The sequence below is a fragment of the Coregonus clupeaformis genome, chromosome 6, assembly GCF_020615455.1.
Source record: "Coregonus clupeaformis isolate EN_2021a chromosome 6, ASM2061545v1, whole genome shotgun sequence".
Lineage (NCBI taxonomy): Eukaryota > Metazoa > Chordata > Actinopteri > Salmoniformes > Salmonidae > Coregonus > Coregonus clupeaformis.
Window position 1 is genome coordinate 1,163,281 of NC_059197.1, and position 23,599 is coordinate 1,186,879.

A 23,599-nucleotide genomic window follows, 5' to 3' on the forward strand; every position below is an offset into this window, starting at 1 on the left:
CAGGAAGGCTCAGGAGAACAAGGAGACTGTTGTAGCTGTCTTTTTTTGATGTGGAGAAGGCGTATGATATGATGTGGAAGGAGGGGTTGTTAATCAAGCTTGATATTATGGGGGTAGGAGGAACAACGTACAACTGGATAAAGGATTTCCTGTTTGGAAGGGCTATCCAGGTGAGGGTGGGGAAGTCTTTATCAGGCAGCTACCTGGTGGATAACGGTACACCACAGGGGAGCGTGATTAGTCCTCTGTTGTTCTCAATCATGATCAATGATGTTTACTCTCAGGTACAGCCGGATATAGGGAGGTCGTTATTTGCAGATGATGGGGCCTCATGGAAGAGGGGAAGAAATGTGCCATACATAGTCAGGAAGGTACAGGAAGCAATTGATGAGGTAGAGCGGTGGGCATTAATGTGGGAATTCAGGTTCTCTGTAGAGAAAACTCAAACAGTGTTCTTTACCAGGAGGAAGGTGGGAGATGAGGTATGCTTGAGGTTATATGGGAGAAATTTGGAGAGGGTGGGGTCCTTCAGGTTCCTTGTGGTATACTTTGACACTAGACTGACCTGGGCAGAACACATTGAGAGAGTGGTGGGAAAGTGTAAGAAGGTGCTAAATGTGATGCGCTGTCTGACGGGGAAGGAGTGGAGGGCTGGGCGTTCCTCATTGAAGACCATGTATGTTGCATTGATCCGATCTGTAATAGACTATGGCAGTATAGCATATGGTTCGGCAGCCCGGACCTCACTGGAAAGGTTAGATATCATACAGGGGCAGGGAATATGTAGTGGGGCGTTTCGGACGTCCCCAGTGGCTGCATTACAGGTGGAGATGGGGGATATGCCATTGCAGATTAGGAGACAGCAGCTGGCAATGAATTATTGGGTCAACCTACAAGGACATGGGGTGTCTCATCCTGCGAAAGGGATCGTACAGGCATGCTGGGAACATGAGCGAAGACAGAACACGAGCTTTGGGTGGGTGGGTAATACCCAGGCTTAGGAGATGGGACTGTATGGAAGGGAGTTTAGTCCAATTGTAGTTATTCCTGTAAATCCACCATGGCTACTCCCACCTCCAGTCGTTGATCTAGAAGTGTTGGCGAGACTACAGAAAGACAGGGAGGGTGTTGATCCATCTGATTTGTTTAAGGATAGTGTTTATCAGGATTTTGTGTCCATTTACACAGATGGTTCAAAAGATCCAAGGACAGGATGTACTGGGTCAGCATTTGTAGTGCAGGAATGTGGGGTGGAAGTCAGGAACGTATTACAGATCATCTCGCTGTATGTACGGCGGAGCTGATGGCCATACTGTTGGCCTTGCAGTGGGTGGAGGAAGTCAAACAACCAGAGTAGTTATTTGTTCTGATTGATGTTGATGTTGAAGTTTCAATGAGCAAGGCAGAGGCAAAAATACTGATATATACAGTGATGGTGCAGAGATGGCAGGAGCAGTGGAATAGAGATAATAAGGGAAGGCATTTATTTCAAGTACAGAGGAAAGTCGGGGAGGACGGCAGGAAGGGACAGAAGAGAGGAGGCTATTTTTTACAAGATTAAGGGTGGGACACAGCCAGTTGAATAAGACATGAAATGTGATAGGAAAGCATCCAACAGGAAAGTGTGATTATTGTCAGGAAACAGAGACTGTGGAGCATGTATTGCTACAGTGTGCAGTACCAGAGGGAAATAATGAGGATGAGATCTAGTATGAGGGAGAAGGGGATACAGGAAATTAGTTTAAAGAGTATATTGAGTAGAACGTTATTAGATAGAGTCTCAAATATGTTGTTATCTTTTTTTAAGAGCAACGGGGCTGGCAGGTAGGATTTAGTTTCTCCCTGTCTCTGGCCCACACTCCAGTACAGTAGGTGGCGGTAATGCACCATAAAGTTAAATGCCAACAGCTGATAAACCCCACTGAAGAAGAAGAATACGTGACCCGGATGTACTTAGTTATTCTTGCCTGATTTAGAGCGGTGTTAGAACCACAGTAGAGGAAAGAACGCATTTCTAGCTAATTGAAATACACGTATCTGCTATTGTTTCAGGTATGACAATATTCCAGTATTTGAAGATATACTTTTTTGTCAAAAGAGTCAGGTTTTGCCCCGTAACTGACAAAGTACAGCGGTCTTGACAATTTACCTGGCTAATGTAATGCAGTCCAGCTGCTAGCCTAACGTTTCCTAGCTAGCCAGCTAAAGATGACGCCTACGACTGCTAGCTAGCTAGCTACTTGAGCGGAACCGGTGATTGACTGACAGCTAGCTACAGTAGCTACATTATCAGCTTGCTTATTGAGTTCTTTCTGCAATTGATTCTAGGTATTGAAAGATAAGTAGCTAGCTCCTTCAAATAACACACCACATTACCTAACACCTTTCTTCGTTTGTTGTGATATAGCTTCAAGTAATCTCTTGCCAGCTCGTTAATTAGCTAGCCAGCAATGTAACTAGCTATGTGACTAACTAGCACGTTTGACAGGTGTCAAAGTTAGTTTACCAACATTTGACGTTGACATACCCTTTCCTACGTAAGATGATGAGAATAGTAATGTCTACTAACATTATGCAAAATGAAAGTGGAAGATGGAAGATGTCCATCTGTTGACAGTCTGTCTATGCTGCCTTATTTCAGTCAAACAGTAAACATCCTCATTCATTCAGGACTCTACTGTGAAATGTTTTACAAGGAGCACACGTGAGCCTAATTTGAAAAATGTAGGAGCACAATGAAAAAGTTGAGGTATTAAAGGGCCAATCCGTAGTAGAAACAATAACAAAGAATATTCCCCGCCACTGTTTCTGTCAGAGGTTGAGGGATGGTGCTGGAGAAATGTAACCACACTCAAATTCATAGACAGAACTATGGATGCAAGGACTGACCATCCATGATATACACAGTATACTTTTAACCATGTGTTGAGGCTATATGGTGTTTCCTTACTTAGTTTACAAACAATAGAAAAACAACCTTATATTTTTGGCTTCTGATGTGGTATGACAGTTGAACTAAGCGCATGGGGCATTTATGTTATACTTTTCAAGAATCAATGGGTTTATATCATTAATTTATAATTCAAAAAAATGTAGTAACTGCAGATTGCCCCTTTAGTTATACGAATTGCCAGCAAATACAGGGTTTAGGAGCACCAGAAAAATAGATTTTTAGGATTGAGATATAGCCTATATGATTCCTAGCTGCTTTTGAAGCGCTCCCCTTTCCCTTTTGTTCTGTGCCACCACATGTTTGCATACTACTGGGACAGCGAAGAAATCATTACAACAATTATTACCTGGGTGATTTATTTTTCTAGGGCACTGGTGCTACCAAATTACAATTTCAGGTAGCACAGCAAAATATTTAGGATCATATGCCTCCAAAATGGTAGCCCTGTAGAGCCCTGTCAATAAGCTAATCAGTCAGTCTGTGGTTCACAGTTATTCAATCATTTAACATTGGGTTTCTGTTATTCCTCAGGCCTGAATGAAAATCCATACTGTCTGGGTTTAGCCTAGGGGTACCAGTCTGTTTGAGTTATCATTCCACTTCTTGGCACGGAGTAGCATATAAGGAGTGGATAGTTAGTAAAACAGGTTCTGGATTTTAGAATCTGGGTTCCCCTGCATCCCCTGATTGCCCTCACAGACTGGCACACATTTAACACTTGAAACAACTTCTGTAGAATTGTTTGAACTCACCTAGTCCAGTGCTCTACCACAGTGTACCTCTCTGTCCAGGCTGGTGCCAGCACCTGTTGATGGAGTCTATGCTCCAGTGAGATGACTGACCAGGGCAACAACAACCAAAACATCTCCCGCAACCCCTTCGCTGCCCTTTTCAGCTCCCTCGCCGACGCCAAGCAGTTTGCGTCGGGCCAGAAACCACCTTCGCGCCATGGCGAACCACCCTGTGAGTTAACCCTCCAGAGGAGGAGTTACAGAGCGTGCATGCTTTTGCTCCAGCCCAGCTCTAACACACGACCTGACTAATCGGCTGCATGACAGGACCTTGATTAGCTCAATCGGTGGCGTTTTAGTGCTGGGTTGGAATAAAGCCATGCAAACCTCATTGCTCCCCAACAGTTGGCCACTCCAGCTATAATAGTTCATTGTGTTACTCATTTTGGTCTGTCTGTCTAACTTAAACATTACTAATATGATGTGGCACGCTCACTGGCTTGACGCTCGACAATGACCTCATACGGTTTCATATATCTGCTGGCTTATGTCATGTGTTGCAGCGGAGGACTCGGATGGGAGTCAGTCAGAGTCAGAGAACTCGGACAGCATCGAGGACAATGACGACTCGGTGGCCGAAATCAGCCGCTCCTTCCTGTCGCGGCAGGAACTGTGTGAACAGCTCAACATCAACCACATGATCCAGAGGATCTTCCTCATCACCTTGGACAACAGTGAGTGCAGGAAGTTAGATAGGAGCGTATTAAGGTTTTTACACTTTTTTTCTATTGGAGTAGCGTCATGATGCCGCTTGTCCCTTCTTCTAATTTTCAGAATCTTGTTGTCATGTAAACAACCCTTACTGTTGCCTGGCTGGGTCTATCTGATGTTGCGTAGTGATATGAACTAAAGCAAATCAGTTTGTTTCCCAGGCAACCATTTATGTGCCCATACACAAGCAACGGCTCAATTCATCACCCATCAACCTCCCCCTGTTTTAATGACAAAGCCCCCATTCTGACTCTCATTTATTCCCCTGTGCTTTCTGTTGATTAATCTGAGGTGCTGGATTGAGGCATGGTCAATGTGTGATCACAGCTTTCTTAAACTCCTTCGTAAACTCAAAGGAATTCAGTACATTCATCCTTCCTGGCAGTCTTCTCTTCATGACATCACTGTGTGTGTATAGATTAGATGGAGAGTGATCGGCGTGGCATCAGCCAACTGACTGACTCAGAGGCTGTGTCATCAAGGGAGTCTACAGGTCCCAGATTACTGTCTTCCTCCATTACTGTCTTCTTTTCCCGCTCATCATACCTCAATGACTGGCATGAAAGTGCCCCGATGACGGAGCCCCTTTCTGTCCATAGTCTAAATCAAATCTAATCTGCTCGGCCTCTTTTAGTATTCCATTTCAGGGCCATCCAGTAAACAGTAAATTACTCACCCCAGCTCAATACTCATAAACTGGATACTGGAATGAGTCATGATTGACTGTGTCTGCTGTAAGTGAAAAGTAAAATGGTCTGGGTGTTTGGAGTCTGCTGTTCAACATGACTGTTGTTTGACCTCAGGTGACCCCAGTCTGAGAGGATGCAATGGGATTCCTCCACGCTGCGTGTTCCTGGAGGAAATGGCCGCAGAGATGGACGGGCAAGACTGGCTAGACATGGACAACATCGAGCAGGTACAATAGGATTGGACATTGGGAGTGGTGGTGGCGAACTGTTCGCTGGTCAGCTCAGTTGACCTCTAAGCCATAAGATCCACATATACAATGCTGTATCCTTTTCTCATGACGATTTCCTCGCTGGCTTGTATTTTCAGGGGACTAGGCCTATTATGTATACAGTGCATCGTCTACTCTAAGAAGATGGTATAGTGAAACATACATAGCAACCTTATGCTTCACAGGGAGCAGAGAGCAGTAAGTAAGGACATAAAGTTGATAGCACAGAATGTTGGCTAAGTTTGACATTTTTTCTCCTATATTAGGCACTCTTCAACAGATTACTGATGCTGGAGCCAGGGAACCACCTCATCTACATGACCTCGTGTAATGCTGTGAATCTCTCTGCCGACCGAGACGCTGGGGACAAGTGCGCCATACCGTTCCTCTACGCCTGCTACCAGAGAGCCAAGGAAGAGGTGGGGTCACATACACAGCTCACTCTCATTCCTAATTTCTTTCTCCACGAATTGCCAGCCATAATTCAGTCAGGAAAAGTTTGCTGTAAAAGGCATACAGAGTGTACTAAACATTACAGACTTGCCAAGTGAATCCAGGTGAAAGCTATGATCCCTTATTGATGTCACTTGTTAAATCCACTTCAATCAGTGTAGATGAAGGGAAGGAGACAGGTTAAAGAAGGATCTTTAAGCCTTGAGACAATTGAGACATGGATTGTGTATGTGTGCTATTCAGAGGGTGAATGGGCAAGACAAAAGATTTAAGTGCCTTTGAACGGGGTATGGTAGTAGGTGCCAGGCGCACCGGTTTTCTACGCTCAACAGTTTCCTGTGTGTATCAAGAATGGTCCACCACCCAAAGGACATCCAGCCAACTTGACACAACTGTTGGAAGCATTGGCGTCAACATGGGCCAGCATCCCTGTAGAACGCTTTTATATTTAGGTGTTCATAATGTTTTGTCCACTCTGTGTCTAAACCATGCTGTATAGGACAATGTAAAACGAAAATATCAACGCCTGCACAGTTCGGTTTGGGTCACCACAATAGTGTGAAAAGGTTCATAGTCTTACTGAACATAATGAATGACCTGTCTAAGGTTAAATCTGCTGTTTATTTCTAGATCATTTCAGTCTGCATATAGGCAAAAGAAAGCATGTTTAGCTTGTGCTCCATTGCTGACAATGACGTGACAAATTCCTCCCTGGTCCCTCCCTACATTACAAACCCCCAGGTCACCAAAGTACCGGAGAAGCTGCTGTCGTACGCAGTGCGCTGTAAGAATCTGACGGTGTCCAACACGTGCACGGTCCTGCTCACCCCCGAGATCTACATCAGCCAGAACGTGTACGAGCAGCTACTGGATCTGCTGCTGGAGGGAGTCGGCGGAGCCCGTGAGTCCATTCAATTATTAAAGCCCTTGACTGTCTGAGGATCCCTGTTCTGTTCCATCTCAGTAGCCAAAGAAAGTGGTGTTGTCTGCTGCTCAGGTATCAACTGTTGAGGCCTCCCAAGACAGGATGTGGTGTAATTTAAGCTAGTTTGCCCCCGCTGATTAAATAACTGGTTTTTACTGGTTTGAACTTGTCGATCTGCATTTGAGAGTATAATATCCTCACTTCGCTGTGTCGTTGTGTGTGGTTTGTGTCCGGAAAAGGGGGGAAAGAGGCCTGTACAATACAGAGAATATACTTTACTGAACTGTATAGACTACATCGTTTTTTCCCCTGATATATACCTAAGCCCTTTTTTGAGTCATGAAAAACCCTGTACATATATGGTTCTGTAAAGTACAGTATCTTCTCTGCATTATACAGGGCTATTATTCAGGGTTTTTACTTATCTATACCTAAGCCCCTTTTTGAGCCAAGAAAAACCCTGACATTAAGTGTGGTTTCTGTTGTGCGTTGCAGAGCTGGAGGAGGTGGTGGAGTTCGTGGAGGAGGTGATCGCTGGCCTGTTGGCTGACCAGGAGGTGCGCACCTTCAGCGAGGTGATCGTGCCCGTGCTCGATATCTTCCAAGGCCGTGTAAAAGACTTGGATCTCTGCCAGCTGCTGCTCTTCTCCTACCTGGACCTTCTCCTCTACTTCAGCCGGCAAAAAGATATCGCTACGGTCAGGGGCCAAAATGCATCGTCATCACTCCTCTGGACTATTTTGTATAACCGTGATTATTACTTGATTATATTCTATGCTGTTCTATATTATTCTATTTAGAACAATATTATTATTCTTTTAACAACTGCATTCATATGTCTGAGATGGACAACCTTGATCTCAAAAGTAGTTTACTCTCTTAATATACTTCAAATTGTTTTACTCCAGGTATTGGTGGAGCACATCCATCCCAAAGATCCCAACAATGGGCTTCAGTATCAGAAGACCCTCCTTGGCACTGTGTTGAGTATCTCTTGCCTGCTGAAGACCCCGGGGGTGGTGGAGGGTCACGGCTTCTTCCTCAACCCATCACGCTCCAGTCCACAGGAAATGAAGGTCCAGGAGTCCAACATACACCAGGTAAGGGCACAAGAAATAGAGGCTTTGGTCAAAAGTAGTGCATTATATAGGGAATAGGGTGCTATTTAGGATGGACCCCTAACCTTATCTTCTGTGTCTCCAAAACCCCACTTAGGCCTACATCCAGCTTACTGCCAAGGGACAGACAGATTCTAAGGGTCAGACACAAGCTTAGTCTAAGCTTATGTCTGAGTCACTTTCACTCAGATATATGAACACGGCAAAAGTCCTGGCAAAATGTGTAGAATTGCAGGAAATTCGCTTTAAATATATATACAGTGGGGGAAAAAAGTATTTAGTCAGCCACCAATTGTGCAAGTTCTCCCACTTAAAAAGGTGAGAGAGGCCTGTAATTTTCATCATAGGTACACGTCAACTATGACAGACAAATTGAGGAGAAAAAAAATCCAGAAAATCACATTGTAAGAATTTTAATGAATTTATTTGCAAATTATGGTGGAAAATAAGTATTTGGTCACCTACAAACAAGCAAGATATCTGGCTCTCACAGACCTGTAACTTCTTCTTTAAGAGGCTCCTCTGTCCTCCACTCGTTACCTGTATTAATGGGACCTGTTTGAACTTGTTATCAGTATAAAGGACACCTGTCCACAACCTCAAACAGTCACACTCCAAACACCACTATGGCCAAGACCAAAGAGCTGTCAAAGGACACCAGAAACAAAATTGTAGACCTGCACCAGGCTGGGAAGACTGAATCTGCAATAGGTAAGCAGCTTGGTTTGAAGAAATCAACTGTGGGAGCAATTATTAGGAAATGGAAGACATACAAGACCACTGATAATGTCTCTCGATCTGGGGCTCCACGCAAGATCTCACCCTGTGGGGTCAAAATGATCACAAGAACGGTGAGCAAAAATCCCAGAACCACACGGGGGGACCTAGTGAATGACCTGCAGAGAGCTGGGACCAAAGTAACAAAGCCTACCATCAGTAACACACTACGCCGCCAGGGACTCAAATCCTGCAGTGCCAGACGTGTCCCCCTGCTTAAGCCAGTACATGTCCAGGCCCGTCTGAAGTTTGCTAGAGTGCATTTGGATGATCCAGAAGAGGATTGGGAGAATGTCATATGGTCAGATGAAACCAAAATATAACTTTTTGGTAAAAACTCAACTTGTCGTGTTTGGAGGACAAAGAATGCTGAGTTGCATCCAAAGAACACCATACCTACTGTGAAGCATGGGGGTGGAAACATCATGCTTTGGGGCTGTTTTTCTGCAAAGGGACCAGGACGACTGATCCGTGTAAAGGAAAGAATGAATGGGGCCATGTATCGTGAGATTTTGAGTGAAAACCTCCTTCCATCAGCAAGGGCATTGAAGATGAAACGTGGCTGGGTCTTTCAGCATGACAATGATCCCAAACACACCGCCCGGGCAACGAAGGAGTGGCTTCGTAAGAAGCATTTCAAGGTCCTGGAGTGGCCTAGCCAGTCTCCAGATCTCAACCCCATAGAAAATCTTTGGAGGGAGTTGAAAGTCCGTGTTGCCCAGCGACAGCCCCAAAACATCACTGCTCTAGAGGAGATCTGCATGGAGGAAAGGGCCAAAATACCAGCAACAGTGTGTGAAAACCTTGTGAAGACTTAAAGAAAACGTTTGACCTGTGTCATTGCCAACAAAGGGTATATAACAAAGTATTGAGAAACTTTTGTTATTGACCAAATACTTATTTTCCCCATAATTTGCAAATAAATTCATTACAAATCCTACAATGTGATTTTCTGGAAAACATTTTCTCATTTTGTCTGTCATAGTTGACGTGTACCTATGATGACAATTACAGGCCTCTCTCATATTTTTAAGTGGGAGAACTTGCACAATTGGTGGCTGACTAAATACTTTTTTCCCCCACTGTATACAGTTGAAGTCGGAAGTTTACATACACTTAGGTTGGAGTCATTAAAACTCATTTTTCAACCACTCCACAAAGAAACAAGATTCTCTGGTCTGATGAAACCAAGATTGAACTCTTTGGCCTGAATGCCAAGCGTCACGTCTGGAGGAAACCTGGCACCATCCCTACGATGAAGCATGGTGGTGGCAGCATCATGCTGTGGGGATGTTTTTTAGCGGCAGGGACTGAGAGACTAGTCAGGATCGAGGCAAAGATGAACGGAGCAAAGTACAAAGAGATCCTTGATGAAAACCTGCTCCAGAGCGACCTCAGACTGCCGCGAAGGTTCACCTTCCAACAGGACATCGACCCTAAGCACACAGCCAAAACAATGGAGGAGTGGCTTCGGGACAAGTCTCTGAATGTCCTTGAGTGGCCCGCCCAGACTTGAACCCGATCAAACATCTCTGGAGCGACCTGAAAATAGCTGTGCAGCAACGCTCCCCATCTAACCTGACAGAGCTTGAGAGGATCTGCAGAGAAGAATGGTAGAAACTCCCCAAATACAGGTGTGCCAAGCTTGTAGCGTCATACCCAAGAAGACTCAATGCTGTAATCGCTGCCAAAGGTGCTTCAACAAAGTACTGAGTAAAAAACGACCAATTTCACTGGAGCGTAGAGCGAGATTCCCAAAGGCTGGTGCGTTAGCCTTTTCGCCTGCTCCAATTTCGCTCCAGTAGCGCTCACTTCACGAGCTCAGGGCATGCCCGGCCCAGCATGCATTTGTAGTCTACTTGTGTGCTGCTATAGTCCCTTGCTTTAGCTACTGTCATGGAGTTTGCTAAATATTTTCATAAAGAAACTGATAAAACAAACAGGTGCAAAATCAAGGTGACTTACAAAGATGAGGACCGAGAGCAAGAGAGGTAGTGCGGTGATGTAGCGTCCACAACTAAAGAATCATTGTGGAATCTGAAAAGACACGTATCCCGAAAGCATGATGGTGTACTTACTATGTGCACATGCTAAAAGAAAGGAATGAGGTGGGTAGATAACTATGTGTGTCATTGTAGCAAAGTATTTATAAACAAAAAATCTGATTGAACGTTCACTTTTGTTCTATTATCTATCTATATAATCTATTATCTATATCCATAATTGATTTTGGCCAAATAGGCCTGCCATATTCCCACTTTCAAGGAGCTTTCCATTTTGATTGGTTATTTTGCCTAAAAACCTTTAGGCCTACCTATAGAAAAAATAAAAAATAAACTGCATCTCTGCCCAGCCTGGAAAGAGAGGCCAAAAGGGTGTTTAGCATCCCCAGTGGCTCTGCAAGTGTGGAGAGGATATTCTCTGCTGCTGGCCAGCTCTCCAGGCACCATCGCATGAGCCTTAAGCCACAGACTGGCCAAACCCGTGTTTATAGAAATGAATTCAAAGGCACTGTAGACTGAGCCTAATAAGGAATTTTTCGTTTAATTTGTATTTAATACTAAGTAAGTCAGAGCCTATATGCGCAATTTAAAGACTATAATGATTTAATACAACAAAATGTTGTTTAAATGCTGAGCGCCTAATGCCCCTACCAGCCTATGGTGTCGCACTCGCAAATGCTTCACAATGTATTTCTTTGTAGGCTATAGCCTTGAAATAATATTTAGTGTGTATATGCTGTTTAATATGACATGTAGCCTATTTGAAATGGTGAGCGCTTCTAAAATACTTTTCATTCAAATCATCTGGTTTGGTTTCAATACTTTAAAACCAAATGATAGGTCCAGGTAGTCACAAAATTAGATGGGTGTTGGTTAATTGTGATTTTAATGAATGGAGCGAATTTGGAGCAGCAGTTTTTTTTTTCCCTGTGAGCGCGGAGCGGTTTTTAGCGGAGCGGTTGAAAAGGACGTGGAGTGCCGGAGCCGCTCCATGAGCAATGAGCGGGAATTCCGACCACTCAACTCCGCTCCCATACTCTGCTCCCATCTAGTTATTGACATATCCTTTCCTGCTCTCCTTTCCTCCCAGTTCATGGGCCAGTTCCATGACAAGCTGCACCAGCTCCTGAAGAACCTGCTGCAGCAGTCGGGTGAGACACGCCACCTGCTGCTCTCCTGGCTAGGCAGCTGCCTGCAGGCCAACGCCGGGCGCGCCAAGATCTGGGCCAACCAGATGCCCGAGATCTTCTTCCAGATGTACGCCTCAGATGCCTTCTTCCTCAACCTGGGCGCCGCACTGCTCAAGCTGTGCCAGCCCTTCTGCCGGCCCCGCTCTCCCAAGCTGCTCACCTTCAACCCCACCTACTGCGCGCTCAAGGAGCTCAGCGAGGAGGAGCGGCGCAACCGCAACGTGCACGCCAGAGGTGTGTCTGGGTCATTGGATATCCTTTTTACATCATTAGTTCTCTTTTTTATGTTCGTAAATATGAATCTTTCCTAATTTTCTCATTGATCATTAGGTCTGGACAAAGAGACGTGTCTCGTCCCCCTTCCCCCCCAGCAGTCGGTGCAGTACTCACAGTCATATAGCCTCCTCACTGAGAACCTCATCCTCACCCAGATGACCCTGCACCTGGGCTTCCACAGGTAACTAACTGGCCCTGTTCAGAAGGGTTCAACGTTACAGAACATTCAGATATAATACAAATTATAGGATAGATATGATTGTCTTTCAAGTAGAATAGGGAATCATGTCAGGTCTATTCAATGCATTTCTATCGGCAAATTTGTGAACATATCTCCTCACTGAATATACCCCTGACCTAGCAATGCTGTATCCATATGATGAGCATTAGTACTGTATATCATCACAGGGTTTTGGGTTTGTGCATGAAGAAAGTTCTACTTGCCATGTTAGTACACAATACTTTTGGTTCCTCGACACACACAGAAAACTCTCAGTGGAGGTTCTCCATTGAGCATGGGTTTAAGTCCAGGAGTTGGCGCGATATGTACCCGGGAACCTGGCCCTTGGAGTAGACTTGTGATAATACAGTGGGGAGAACAAGTATTTGATACACTGCTGATTTTGCAGGTTTTCCTACTTACAAAGCATGTAGAGGTCTGTGATTTTTATCATAGGTACACTTCAACTGTGAGAGACGGAATCTAAAACAAAAATCCAGAAAATCACATTGTATGATTTTTAAGTAATTAATTTGCATTTTATTGCATGACATAAGTATTTGATCACCTACCAACCAGTAAGAATTCCGGCTCTCACAGACCTGTTAGTTTTTCTTTAAGAAGCCCTCCTGTTCTCCACTCATTACCTGTATTAACTGCACCTGTTTGAACTCGTTACCTGTATAAAGACACCTGTCCACACACTCAATCAAACAGACTCCAACCTCTCCACAACGGCCAAGACCAGAGAGCTGTGTAAGGACATCAGGGATAAAATTGTAGACCTGCACAAGGCTGGGATGGGCTACAGGACAATAGGCAAGCAGCTTGGTGAGAAGGCAAACACTGTTGGCAGAATTATTAGAAAATGGAAGAAGTTCAAGATGACGGTCAATCACCCTCGGTCTGGGGCTCCATGCAAGATCTCACCTCGTGGGGCATCAATGATCATGAGGAAGGTGAGGGATCAGCCCAGAACTACACGGCAGGACCTGGTCAATGACCTGAAGAGAGCTGGGACCACAGTCTCAAAGAAAACCATTAGTAACACACTACGCCGTAATGGATTAAAATCCTGCAGCGCACGCAAGGTCCCCCTGCTCAAGCCAGCGCATGTCCAGGCCCGTCTGAAGTTTGCCAATGACCATCTGGATGATCCAGAGGAGGAATGGGAGAAGGTCATGTGGTCTGATGAGACAAAAATAGAGCTTTTTGGTCTAAACTCCACTCGCCGTGTTTGGAGGAAGAAGAAGGACGAGTACAACCCCAAGAACACCATCCCAACCGTGAAGCATGGAGGTGGAAACATCATTCTTTGGGGATGCTTTTCTGCAAAGGGGACAGGACGACTGCACCGTATTGAGGGGAGGATGGATGGGGCCATGTATCGCGAGATCTTGGCCAACAACCTCCTTCCCTCAGTAAGAGCATTGAAGATGGGTCGTGGCTGGGTCTTCCAGCATGACAACGACCCGAAACACACAGCCAGGGCAACTAAGGAGTGGCTCCGTAAGAAGCATCTCAAGGTCCTGGAGTGGCCTAGCCAGTCTCCAGACCTGAACCCAATAGAAAATCTTTGGAGGGAGCTGAAAGTCCGTATTGCCCAGCGACAGCCCCCGAAATCTGAAGGATCTGGAGAAGGTCTGTATGGAGGAGTGGGCCAAAATCCCTGCTGCAGTGTGTGCAAACCTGGTCAAGACCTACAGGAAACGTATGATCTCTGTAATTGCAAACAAAGGTTTCTGTACCAAATATTAAGTTCTGCTTTTGTGACGTATCAAATACTTATGTCATGCAATAAAATGCAAATTAATTACTTAAAAATCATAGAATGTGATTTTCTGGATTTTTGTTTTAGATTCCGTCTCTCACAGTTGAAGTGTACCTATGATAAAAAATTACAGACCTCTACATGCTTTGTAAATAGGAAAACCTGCAAAATCGGCAGTGTATCAAATACTTGTTCTCCCCACTGTATCTCATAGTGTTATCCTTCATAACAGCTGAGCCATATGTACTGTATCTAATGTTGTGAACTAGGCCGTGACAAATTTCCGTTGTTCGCTGTAACATTTGGTTAATAAAGTTGTATTGTGTCTTCTCCTTGCCTCTCCCTAGACTCCACGAGCAGATGGTGAAGATGAACCAGTCTCTCCACCGGCTGCAGGGTACGTGGCGGGAGGCCCAGCTCACGGGCGGCCCGGCGGCCGAGCAGCTCCGCGAGCAGTTCGAGCGCCTCATGACGGTCTACCTGTCAACCAAAGCAGCAGCCACCCAGCCGGGCATGCTGCAGTGCTGCCTCAACCTGCAGGCGTCCAGCGCCACACTCCTGGTTCAACTGGGCCTCAGCAACCAGGGGCCCGAGCACATCCAGCTCTCCTTCCCCCTGCCGCCGCTACACAACAGCCTGCTCTGTCACATGCCAGGTAGCTGCCCCTCCCTCCCTCTGTCAGTTTGCTTTTCTTTTTTTGTTTAGCTGAGTGACTTACAGTCAGGGCATTTAACTAAGGTAGGAACGACAACCAAGTATCACAGTCATTTCAGGTAAAACTTTCCGTCAACCTTGCTTGTTTACTTACTTAGTTAGACCAGTCGCCCCATGAGGAGCAAAGGCCGTCAACAACTCAACTTTTGGCAGTCTTTTCAATATTGCGCCATCGACCTTGACGTCACGTTTTCAGTCATTTGACAGATGCTCTTATGCTGACTTGCAGTCAGTGCGTACAATAGAGGTGCCATAGAAACAAACGGAACATGGCTTTGTGGCCGTGGTTGCACCTTTACAATGCAGAAAACCGCTCGTCTCTAGCTCAAACCGTTCAAAACTAAAGACCTATTTTAACGGAGCTATTTTATTTATTTATTTCCTGCATGGATTGCGGGACGCTCTTAAAGGGGTACACACAAATTAATCATCATGAGTAAGGAACTTTTATTATGCAAGCTATGAAAATAGTTCAAATAAACCCTATTTAATCTTTTAAAAATTAACGTTTGTCACAGAAAAGCGTTGATTTGCAGTAAGTATCAGATTTAGATGGTCATTACCACTAAATTAATTAATAGGGATATTTTAGGTGTGCCGCAGAATTTTTTATCCCATCAAGTTGTTCCAAGGTTCATAAAAGGTTGGGAACCACTGTGCTAAATAACAGCAAGTCCCAATGACAGTGTCCCAATGACAGTGCTATATAAGAGTTGTGAGAGAATAACACATATGAAGAGAGCAGAGGAGGCTGGTGAGAGTAGCTATAGGAGGACAGGCTCATTGTAATTGCTGGAATGGAATTAATGGAAACACCTAACATATCAAACACATGGAAACAACGTGTTTGACTCCATTCCATTGATTCCATTCCAGCCATTTAAAATGAGCCTATAGCCCCTCCCACCATCCTCCTCTGGTAGAGAGTGTATTAATACGATGACTACTAGGAGGGGTTGGTTATCAAAATGATTCTTGTACGTCTGCAGAGTTCTTTGCAGAGAACTTGGGAGATTTCTTTGTCTTCCTCCGCCGCTTCGCTGACGAGGTCCTGGAGTCTTCTGCCGAGAGCTTGGAGCAGGTCCTCAACTTCATCACTGTGTTCATGGGAAACGTGGAGAGGTAGGGGAGAGAGGGAGAGGCGTTGAGTTCACCCACGCACACACACACAGTACCAGGCCACATGTTTACACCTCTGTGCATAATATCCATGTGTCCTGGTACATACAATGCCTTGAGGACTGTTTATCCCCATTGGCTGTTACAACAGTCACTCTTCCGGATGTGATATTCCTAAGGGGTTTATGTGTCTACCATTTGGAGTCATCTATGTTCCTATTGTGTTACTCTTTACCCATGTACCCAGGATGAAGAACCCTCACTTGCGGGCGAAGCTGGCAGAGGTGCTGGAGGCGGTGATGCCCCACATGGAACCGGTGTCGGCCGGCACGACTCCAGCCAGTCATGTTCCAGCGCCAAAGGGTCTTCTGCTCCTACCGCCACGCCCCTCACCTGGCCGAGGCGCTCATCGCTGTGTTTGTGGATATTGAGTTCACTGGTGGGTTTAGTGTGTATGTGTATGTGTGTGTGTGCGCAGCGTATGTGTGTGTGTGTTTGTGTCTTGCACATATGCGTTTGTGTGTGCTAGAATCTAAACCTTTGTGATGAAGCTCAAGTGCAAGCATGATGTGACTTGTATGTTATTGACCTTTCACCTCAGGTGACCCTCACCAGTTTGAACAGAAGTTCAACTACAGGAGACCTATGTATCCCATCCTCAAGTACATGTGGGGGAAGGAGAGCTACAGGGAGAGCATTAAGGCAAGCTTGTCTCCCCGTTTTGTCTTAGTTATTTAGATGGTACCACATGTAGAGTCGTCCTTATTGAAGACAGCAGGAAACACACGGTATTACTCTTCAGTTCTGCACCATTATGTACCAAAATGCTTATGTGGAATGTTGTTTACTTCAGAGTCTTGCTGTTTATGCATCCGAGAACCTCGAGGCAATGAATCCTCCACTCTTCCTGCGGTATCTGAATCTCCTGATGAACGACGCCATCTTCCTGCTCGACGAAGCTATACAGGTGAGAAACTGTCAGCATTTAGCGCTCGTTTTATGAAAAGGACATTCCTAACATTGACTTATATTGACTTGTATCCATCTCAGTGGTGGCTGGTGCCACTTTAAATCGGAGGACGGGCTCATTTTAATGGCTGGAATGGAATCAACAAACGGTATTAAAACACATGGTTTCTATGCATTTGATACCATTCCATTCCGACCATTACTAAGAGTCGTCCTCACCTCACCAGCCTCTACTGATCCATAAAAGACAAATCCGCTCCAATTGGTTTTAATTTTGGAAATCTGTTCCAAAGTATTCCCATGCATAATAGAGAGATATACTTGTAAGCAAGGTTTGAAATGCTTATGTTTTAGTCAAATATTATATCTGTTTGGGCTTCTTGCGGTCAATTTGCCATGTACAATTTGCCATCCGCTCAAGAAGAAATTGGCCCGCGGCTGAATCTAGTTGATGTTCTCTGGTTTACATGAAGCTCCTACATTTCAACTGTGTCAGATTTTGCCACTACTTCTCTCTGAACTGGTCCTTGTCGTGGTAGTACCTGAGCAAGATCAAGCTACTGCAGCTGGAGAAGGACCATGGCGAGTGGGAGGGCCTGGCTCCTGATGCCCTCAGGGAGAAGGAGTCCAGTCTGCAGATGTTGGGACAGCTGGCACGCTTCCATAATATAATGTCCAACGAGACCATCGGCACACTGGCTTTCCTCACGTCAGGTTAGTTGGAGAGGGAGGATAAATGGATAACAATGATTGGACATACGTCTCTACCTAGAGCTACACAAAATATGGGTGTTGGTGTATTTTTTTGTTGTCCTATTCATTGTTAGTGAAACCATAAGCAGAATTAAGAGATTGCCCTGTTAAAGGTAAATGGCAATAATTTATATTTGATGGCACTGTGTTGTACACTGAGGATACAAAACATTAGGAACACCTTTCTCATATTGTGTTGCACCCCCTTTTGCCCTCAGAACAGCCTCAATTCGTTGGGGCATAACCTCTACAAGGTGTCAAGCGTTCCACAGGGATGCTGGCCCATGTTGACTCCAGTGCTTCCTGCAGTTGTGTCAAGTTGGCTGGATGTCCTTTGGGTGGTGGACCATTCTTGATACACATGGGAAACTGTTGAGCGTGAAAAACCCAGCAGCGTTGCAGTTCTTGACACACTCAAACCGGTGCGCCTGGCACCTACTACCATACCCTGTTCAAAGCCAGTTAAATATTTTGTCTTGCCCATTCACCCTTTGAATGGCACACATACACAATCCATGTCTCAATTGTCTCGAGGCTTAAAAATCTTTCTTTAACCTGTCTCCTCCCCTTCATCTACACTGATTTGAAGTGGATTAAACAAGTGACATCAATAAGGGATCATAGCTTCACCTGGATTCACCTGGTCAGTCTGTCATGGAAAGAGCAGGTGTGCCTAATGTTTTGTACACTCAGTGTATATTAATATATTGAAACTCATACTCGCTTCTCCCTCGTCATGATATCCCAGAGATCAAGGGTATTTTTGTGCACCCTTTCATGGCCGAGAGGATCATCTCCATGCTCAACCACTTCCTGCAGCACCTGGTCGGCCCCAAGATGGGCGCCCTGAAGGTGAAAGACTTCAGCGAGTTTGACTTCAAGCCCCAACAACTGGTCTCCGATATCTGCAACATCTACCTTAACCTGGGGTACGTTTCAAAATGGCAATATTTCAAGGCTAAGACAAGGCTCAGAAGTTTGTTGGGTTGAAATTCGCTTGCTTTTTCAATCTGTACTTCAGACCTGTATTCTGATTGTAGTTGAAATCGTTCAAAAATGTTGAGCGTTTGCCTGGAGCGAAAGGTGGGTGGGGTTTGCATGTTTTGGATGGTTCCATGTGTTCTATTGTGCCAGGCAAGCACAGTCAAGCATAGCTACATTAGTTGAACGTTTTTTAAAGTACCATTTGAATCCATGTGTGGCATATATAGTGCATTTGGAAAGTATTCAGACCCATTGACTTTTTCCACTTTTTGTTACGTTACAGCCTTATTCTAAAATTGATTAAATTGTTTTTTTTCCTCGTCAATCTACACACAATACCCCATAATGACAAAGCAAAAAGAGGTTTTAATTTTTTTTTGCTAATTTATTAAAAACAAAAAACGTAAATATCACATTTACATAAGTATTCAAACCCCTTACTCAGTACTTTGTTGAAGCACATTTTTGCAGCGATTACAGCCTTGAGTCTTCTTGGGTATGACGCTACAAGCTTGGCACACCTGTATTTGGGAGGTTTCTACCATTCTTCTCTGCAGATCCTCTCAAGTTCTGTCAGGTTGGAAGGGGAGCGTCGCTGCACAGCTATTTTCAGTTCTCTCATTTACATTTAGGTCATTTAGCAGACGCTCTTATCCAGAGCGACTTACAGTTAGTGAGTGCATACATTTTCACACTGTTCGATCGGATTCAAGTCCAGGCTCTGGCTAGGCCACTCAAGAACATTCAGAGACTTGTCCCAAAGCCACTCCTCCATTGTCTTGGCTGTGTGCTTAGGGTCGTTGTCCTGTTGGAAGGTGAACCTTCGCCCCCAGTCTGAGGTCCTGAGCGCTCTGGAGCAGCTTTTCATCAAGGATCTTTCTGTACTTTGCTCCGTTCATCTTTCCCTCGATCCTGACTAGTCTCCCAGTCCCTGCCGCTGAAAAACATCCCCACAGCATGATGCTGCCACCACCATGCTTCACCGTAGGGATGGTGCCAGGTTTCCTCCAGACGTGACGCTTGGCATTCAGGCCAAAGAGTTCAATCTTGGTTTCATCAGACCAGAGAATCTTGTTTCTCATGGTTTGAGAGTCCTTTAGGTACCTTTTGGCAAACTCCAAGCGGGCTGTCATGTGCCTTTTACTGAGGAGTGGCTTCCTTTGGCATTTCTACCATAAAGGCCTGATTGTTGGGGTGCTGCAGAGATGGTTATCTTTCTGGAAGGTTCTCTCATCTCCACAGAGGAACTCTAGAGCTCTCTGAGTAACCATTGGTTTCCTTCCTGACCAAGGCCCTTCTCCCCCAATTGCTCAGTTTGGCCGGGCGGGCATCTCTAGGTAGAGTCTTGGTGGTTCCAAACTTCTTCCATTTAAGAATGATGGAGGCCATTGTGTTCTTGTGGACCTACAATGCTGCAGAAATGTTTTGGTACCCTTCCCCAGATCTGTACCTCGACACAATCCTGTCTCGGAGCTCTACGGACAATTCCTTCGACCTCATGGCATGGTTTTAGCTCTGACATGCACTGTCAACTGTGGGACCTTATATAGAAAGGTGTGTGCCTTTCCAAATCATGTCATATCAATTGCATTTACCACAGGTGGACTCCAATCAAGTTGTAGAAGCATCTCAAGGATGATCAATGGAAACAGGATGCACCTGAGCTCAATTTTGAGTCTCATAGCAAAGGGTCTGAATACTTATGTAAATACGGTATTTCTGCTTTATTTGTAATACATTTGCAAAAAATTCTGAAAACCGGTTTTAGCTTTTTCATTATGGGGTATTGTGTGATGGATGAGGATTTATTTATTTTTATTCAATTTTAGAATACGGCTGTAACGAAAAAGTCAAGGGGTCTGAATACTTTCCGAATACACTGTAAGGTGGCTATTTTGTTTTTAGCGATTGTAACAATGTCTGTTTTCTCTTCGACAGTGATGAAGAGAATTTCTGTGCCACTGTCCCAAAAGACGGGCGCTCCTACTCTCCCACGCTCTTCTCTCAGACTGTCCGAGTCCTGAAGAAGATCAACAAGCCCGGAGAAATGGTTGTGGGTTTCGGTCTCCTTGCTGACAAAATAAAGGTTAGATCTGTTGTAGTATCAAATCACCTTATACTGTACCGCTATGCCCTCTCCATACCATAACCCTAAACGAATAACTACTGCCTGTCTTAGTCTCATGCAGACCGACAGCTGCAGGATGAGGAAACGTACGCGGACGCCCCAGACGAGTTCCTGGACCCCATTATGTCCACTCTGATGCTCGACCCTGTGCTGCTCCCCTCTTCCAATGTCACGGTCGATCGCTCGACCATAGCACGGCACTTACTCAGGTGAGTGATTCCCTTAGGAGTAGTATGTCTACGTGCTGCTGGTTTATTCCAGGGGCCGTGTGCATCAAGCATCTCAGAGTAGGCGTGCTGATCTAGGATCAGGTCCCCCCCCTGTCCATGTAGTCTTATTCATTGTGATCTAAAAGGCAAAACTGATCCTTGAGATGCTTGAAACATACGGCCCGAGATCAAGTTTATTTGTACGATATTGAGTATCAATTTTCATTATCCTACAGCGATCAGACAGACCCGTTCAACCGCAGCCCCCTCACCATGGACCAGATCCGGCCCAACGAGGAGCTGAAGCAACAGATCTTACAGTGGCTGGCCCAGCATAAGCAGGATCAGCTGCAGATGGGCCCTAGTGGCTAGCCCTGGGATCTTCTCAAACAAACTATGACTGTACCATACCTTCCCTCACCTCCTTACCGACAGTAGTATGCTCCACTTTTGACTCATCCATGTGTGCTTGCCTTCAAGCTTAGGACTTCAAACCACGTGAGCGACTGGTATCTCCCTCTAATGCAGCGCACATGTCACTCAAAAACCCTCACCAGTCAGTGGAAGATCCCAGGTCTCAAAAACTGTCAAGAGAGCAGGTAGTGGTACAATTGAAAACCGAGTTGCACTGCTACATTCATACGCCCTATGGAGGTTTTGGAATTCTGCCCCCTGCTTCAGAGAATATACTGTTTACTATCAGTGGTTGCAGTCTGGTCGGAACCACTGGTCTAACTGGACAATAGTCGTTTAGCAATTCCTAAATGATCATCAGCTCTGCCAAATGTTTTGTATATTAAAAGTAGGCAAAGTATACTGAACACTTGGACTCCAGAACAAGAAAATGTAATATGACTAATTAATTTGTCTCTGTAGTAACCGTAAGGTCTATATGCACCGTCCATCTATGAACCTAAACAAGATTATCTGATGTTATTTAGCATTTACCATTGAAATAATATGTGTTATGCAAGCATCTAATACCCATAGAATAAAATGTGGGCAAACCAATCTTCATTGGAAGAATCGGGGCCTAAAACCACCCGCCTTGCTTTAATTTCACTGAAGGAGACCAGACATTTTTCAAGTTATTATTTTGTGGCTTCGTTCCATTTATGATATTAAATGCGCCATCAATGGATATGTCTTATATCCTAAACAAGGAGTCAGGGTGTCACTTACTTCGGTTATTTACAAACTTGTGTGAGTTGCTCTTGTTTGGCGTTTGAGACTTTTAATTCAAAGTGAAGTGTGATTTGCTAAAGAAATTAGTAGAACATGTGGGAAAGAATAACCATTTGATAGCATGCGTTTGTATATGGCATATCTACCAACTTGATGATTACCGGGGTGAAATTATAATGCAATATTTTAACTGTCAAAATGTATTTTGAATGTACAGTATGACTAATAAATAAAAAGCTTTGATGTGTTACAGTATCAAGCTTGCAACAAATGTTTGCATTACTTCTTCCAGTACCATAATAACATGCAATAACCAAGTATGGTTATTAATTGGTAGCTGTTTGTACGCAAACATATTCCCAATACTCACATACTAAAGTTACCATAACATAATGATAATTGAATGGGTATTAGGCACTGAACAAGAAAGTACTTCCCAATTAACATTATCCAATTACACTGAACAAAAATATAAACACAACATGTAAAGTGTTGGTCCCATGTTTCATGAGCTGAAATAAAAGATCCCAGAAATTTTCCATATGCACAAAAAGCGTATTTCTTTCAAATGTTGTGCAGAAATGTGTTTACATCCCTACTAGTGAGCATTTCTCATTTGAATGTTAATTTCTCTACCATAAGCCGCCTCCAACGTTGTTTTAGAGAATTTGGCAGTACGTCCAACCGGTCTCACAACCGCAGACCATGTGTTACCACACCAGCCCAGGTCCTCCACATCTGGCTTCTTCACCTGGGGAGTCGTCTGAGACCAGCCACCCGGACAGCTGATGAAACTGTGGGTTTGCACAACCGAATAATTACTGCACAAACTGTCAGAAACCGCCTCAGAAGCTCATCTGCGTGCTCGTCGTCCTCACCAGGGTCTTGACCTGACTGCAGTTCGGCGTCGTAACCGACTTCGATGGCCACTGGCACACTCTTCACGGATGAATCCCGGTTTCAACTGTACTGGGCAGATGGCAGACAATGTGTATGGCGATGTATGGGCGAGCGGTTTGCTTATGCCAATGTTGTGAACAGAGTGTCCCATGGTGGCGGTGGAGTTATGGTATGGGCAGGCATAAACTACGGACAATAAACACAATTGCATTTTATCAATGGCAATTTGAAGGCACATTGTTGTGCCATTCATCCGCCACCATCACCATGTTTCAGCATGATAATGCACAGCCCCATGCCGCAAGGATTTGTACACAATTCCTGGAAGCTGAAAATGTCCCAGTTCTTCCATGGCCTGCATACTCACCAGACATGTCACTAGATACTGACTGGTTTTCTGATCCACGCTCCAACTTTTTTTTCAGGTATCTGTATTCCAAGTCATGTGAAATCCATAGATTAGGGCCTAATGAATTTGATTCAATTGACTTA

General features: G+C 44.7%; 1 protein-coding gene across 1 annotated transcript; it reads left to right on the forward strand.

Annotated features, from left to right (window-relative positions):
- Positions 1–1,948: 1,948 nt before the first annotated feature.
- On the forward strand, positions 1,949–22,462 carry LOC121567357 (ubiquitin conjugation factor E4 A-like). Its single transcript, XM_045217143.1, is given in 21 exon segments — positions 1,949–2,052; positions 3,745–3,916; positions 4,248–4,418; positions 5,259–5,371; positions 5,680–5,832; positions 6,608–6,767; positions 7,287–7,489; positions 7,700–7,891; positions 11,780–12,113; positions 12,210–12,336; positions 14,494–14,801; positions 15,850–15,982; positions 16,227–16,299; positions 16,301–16,418; positions 16,581–16,681; positions 16,833–16,946; positions 17,488–17,662; positions 18,450–18,630; positions 20,624–20,771; positions 20,865–21,022; positions 21,259–22,462. Coding segments are annotated over 20 exon segments (3,228 nt in total). The 5' UTR covers positions 1,949–2,052; positions 3,745–3,786; the 3' UTR covers positions 21,395–22,462.
- Positions 22,463–23,599: the final 1,137 nt, after the last annotated feature.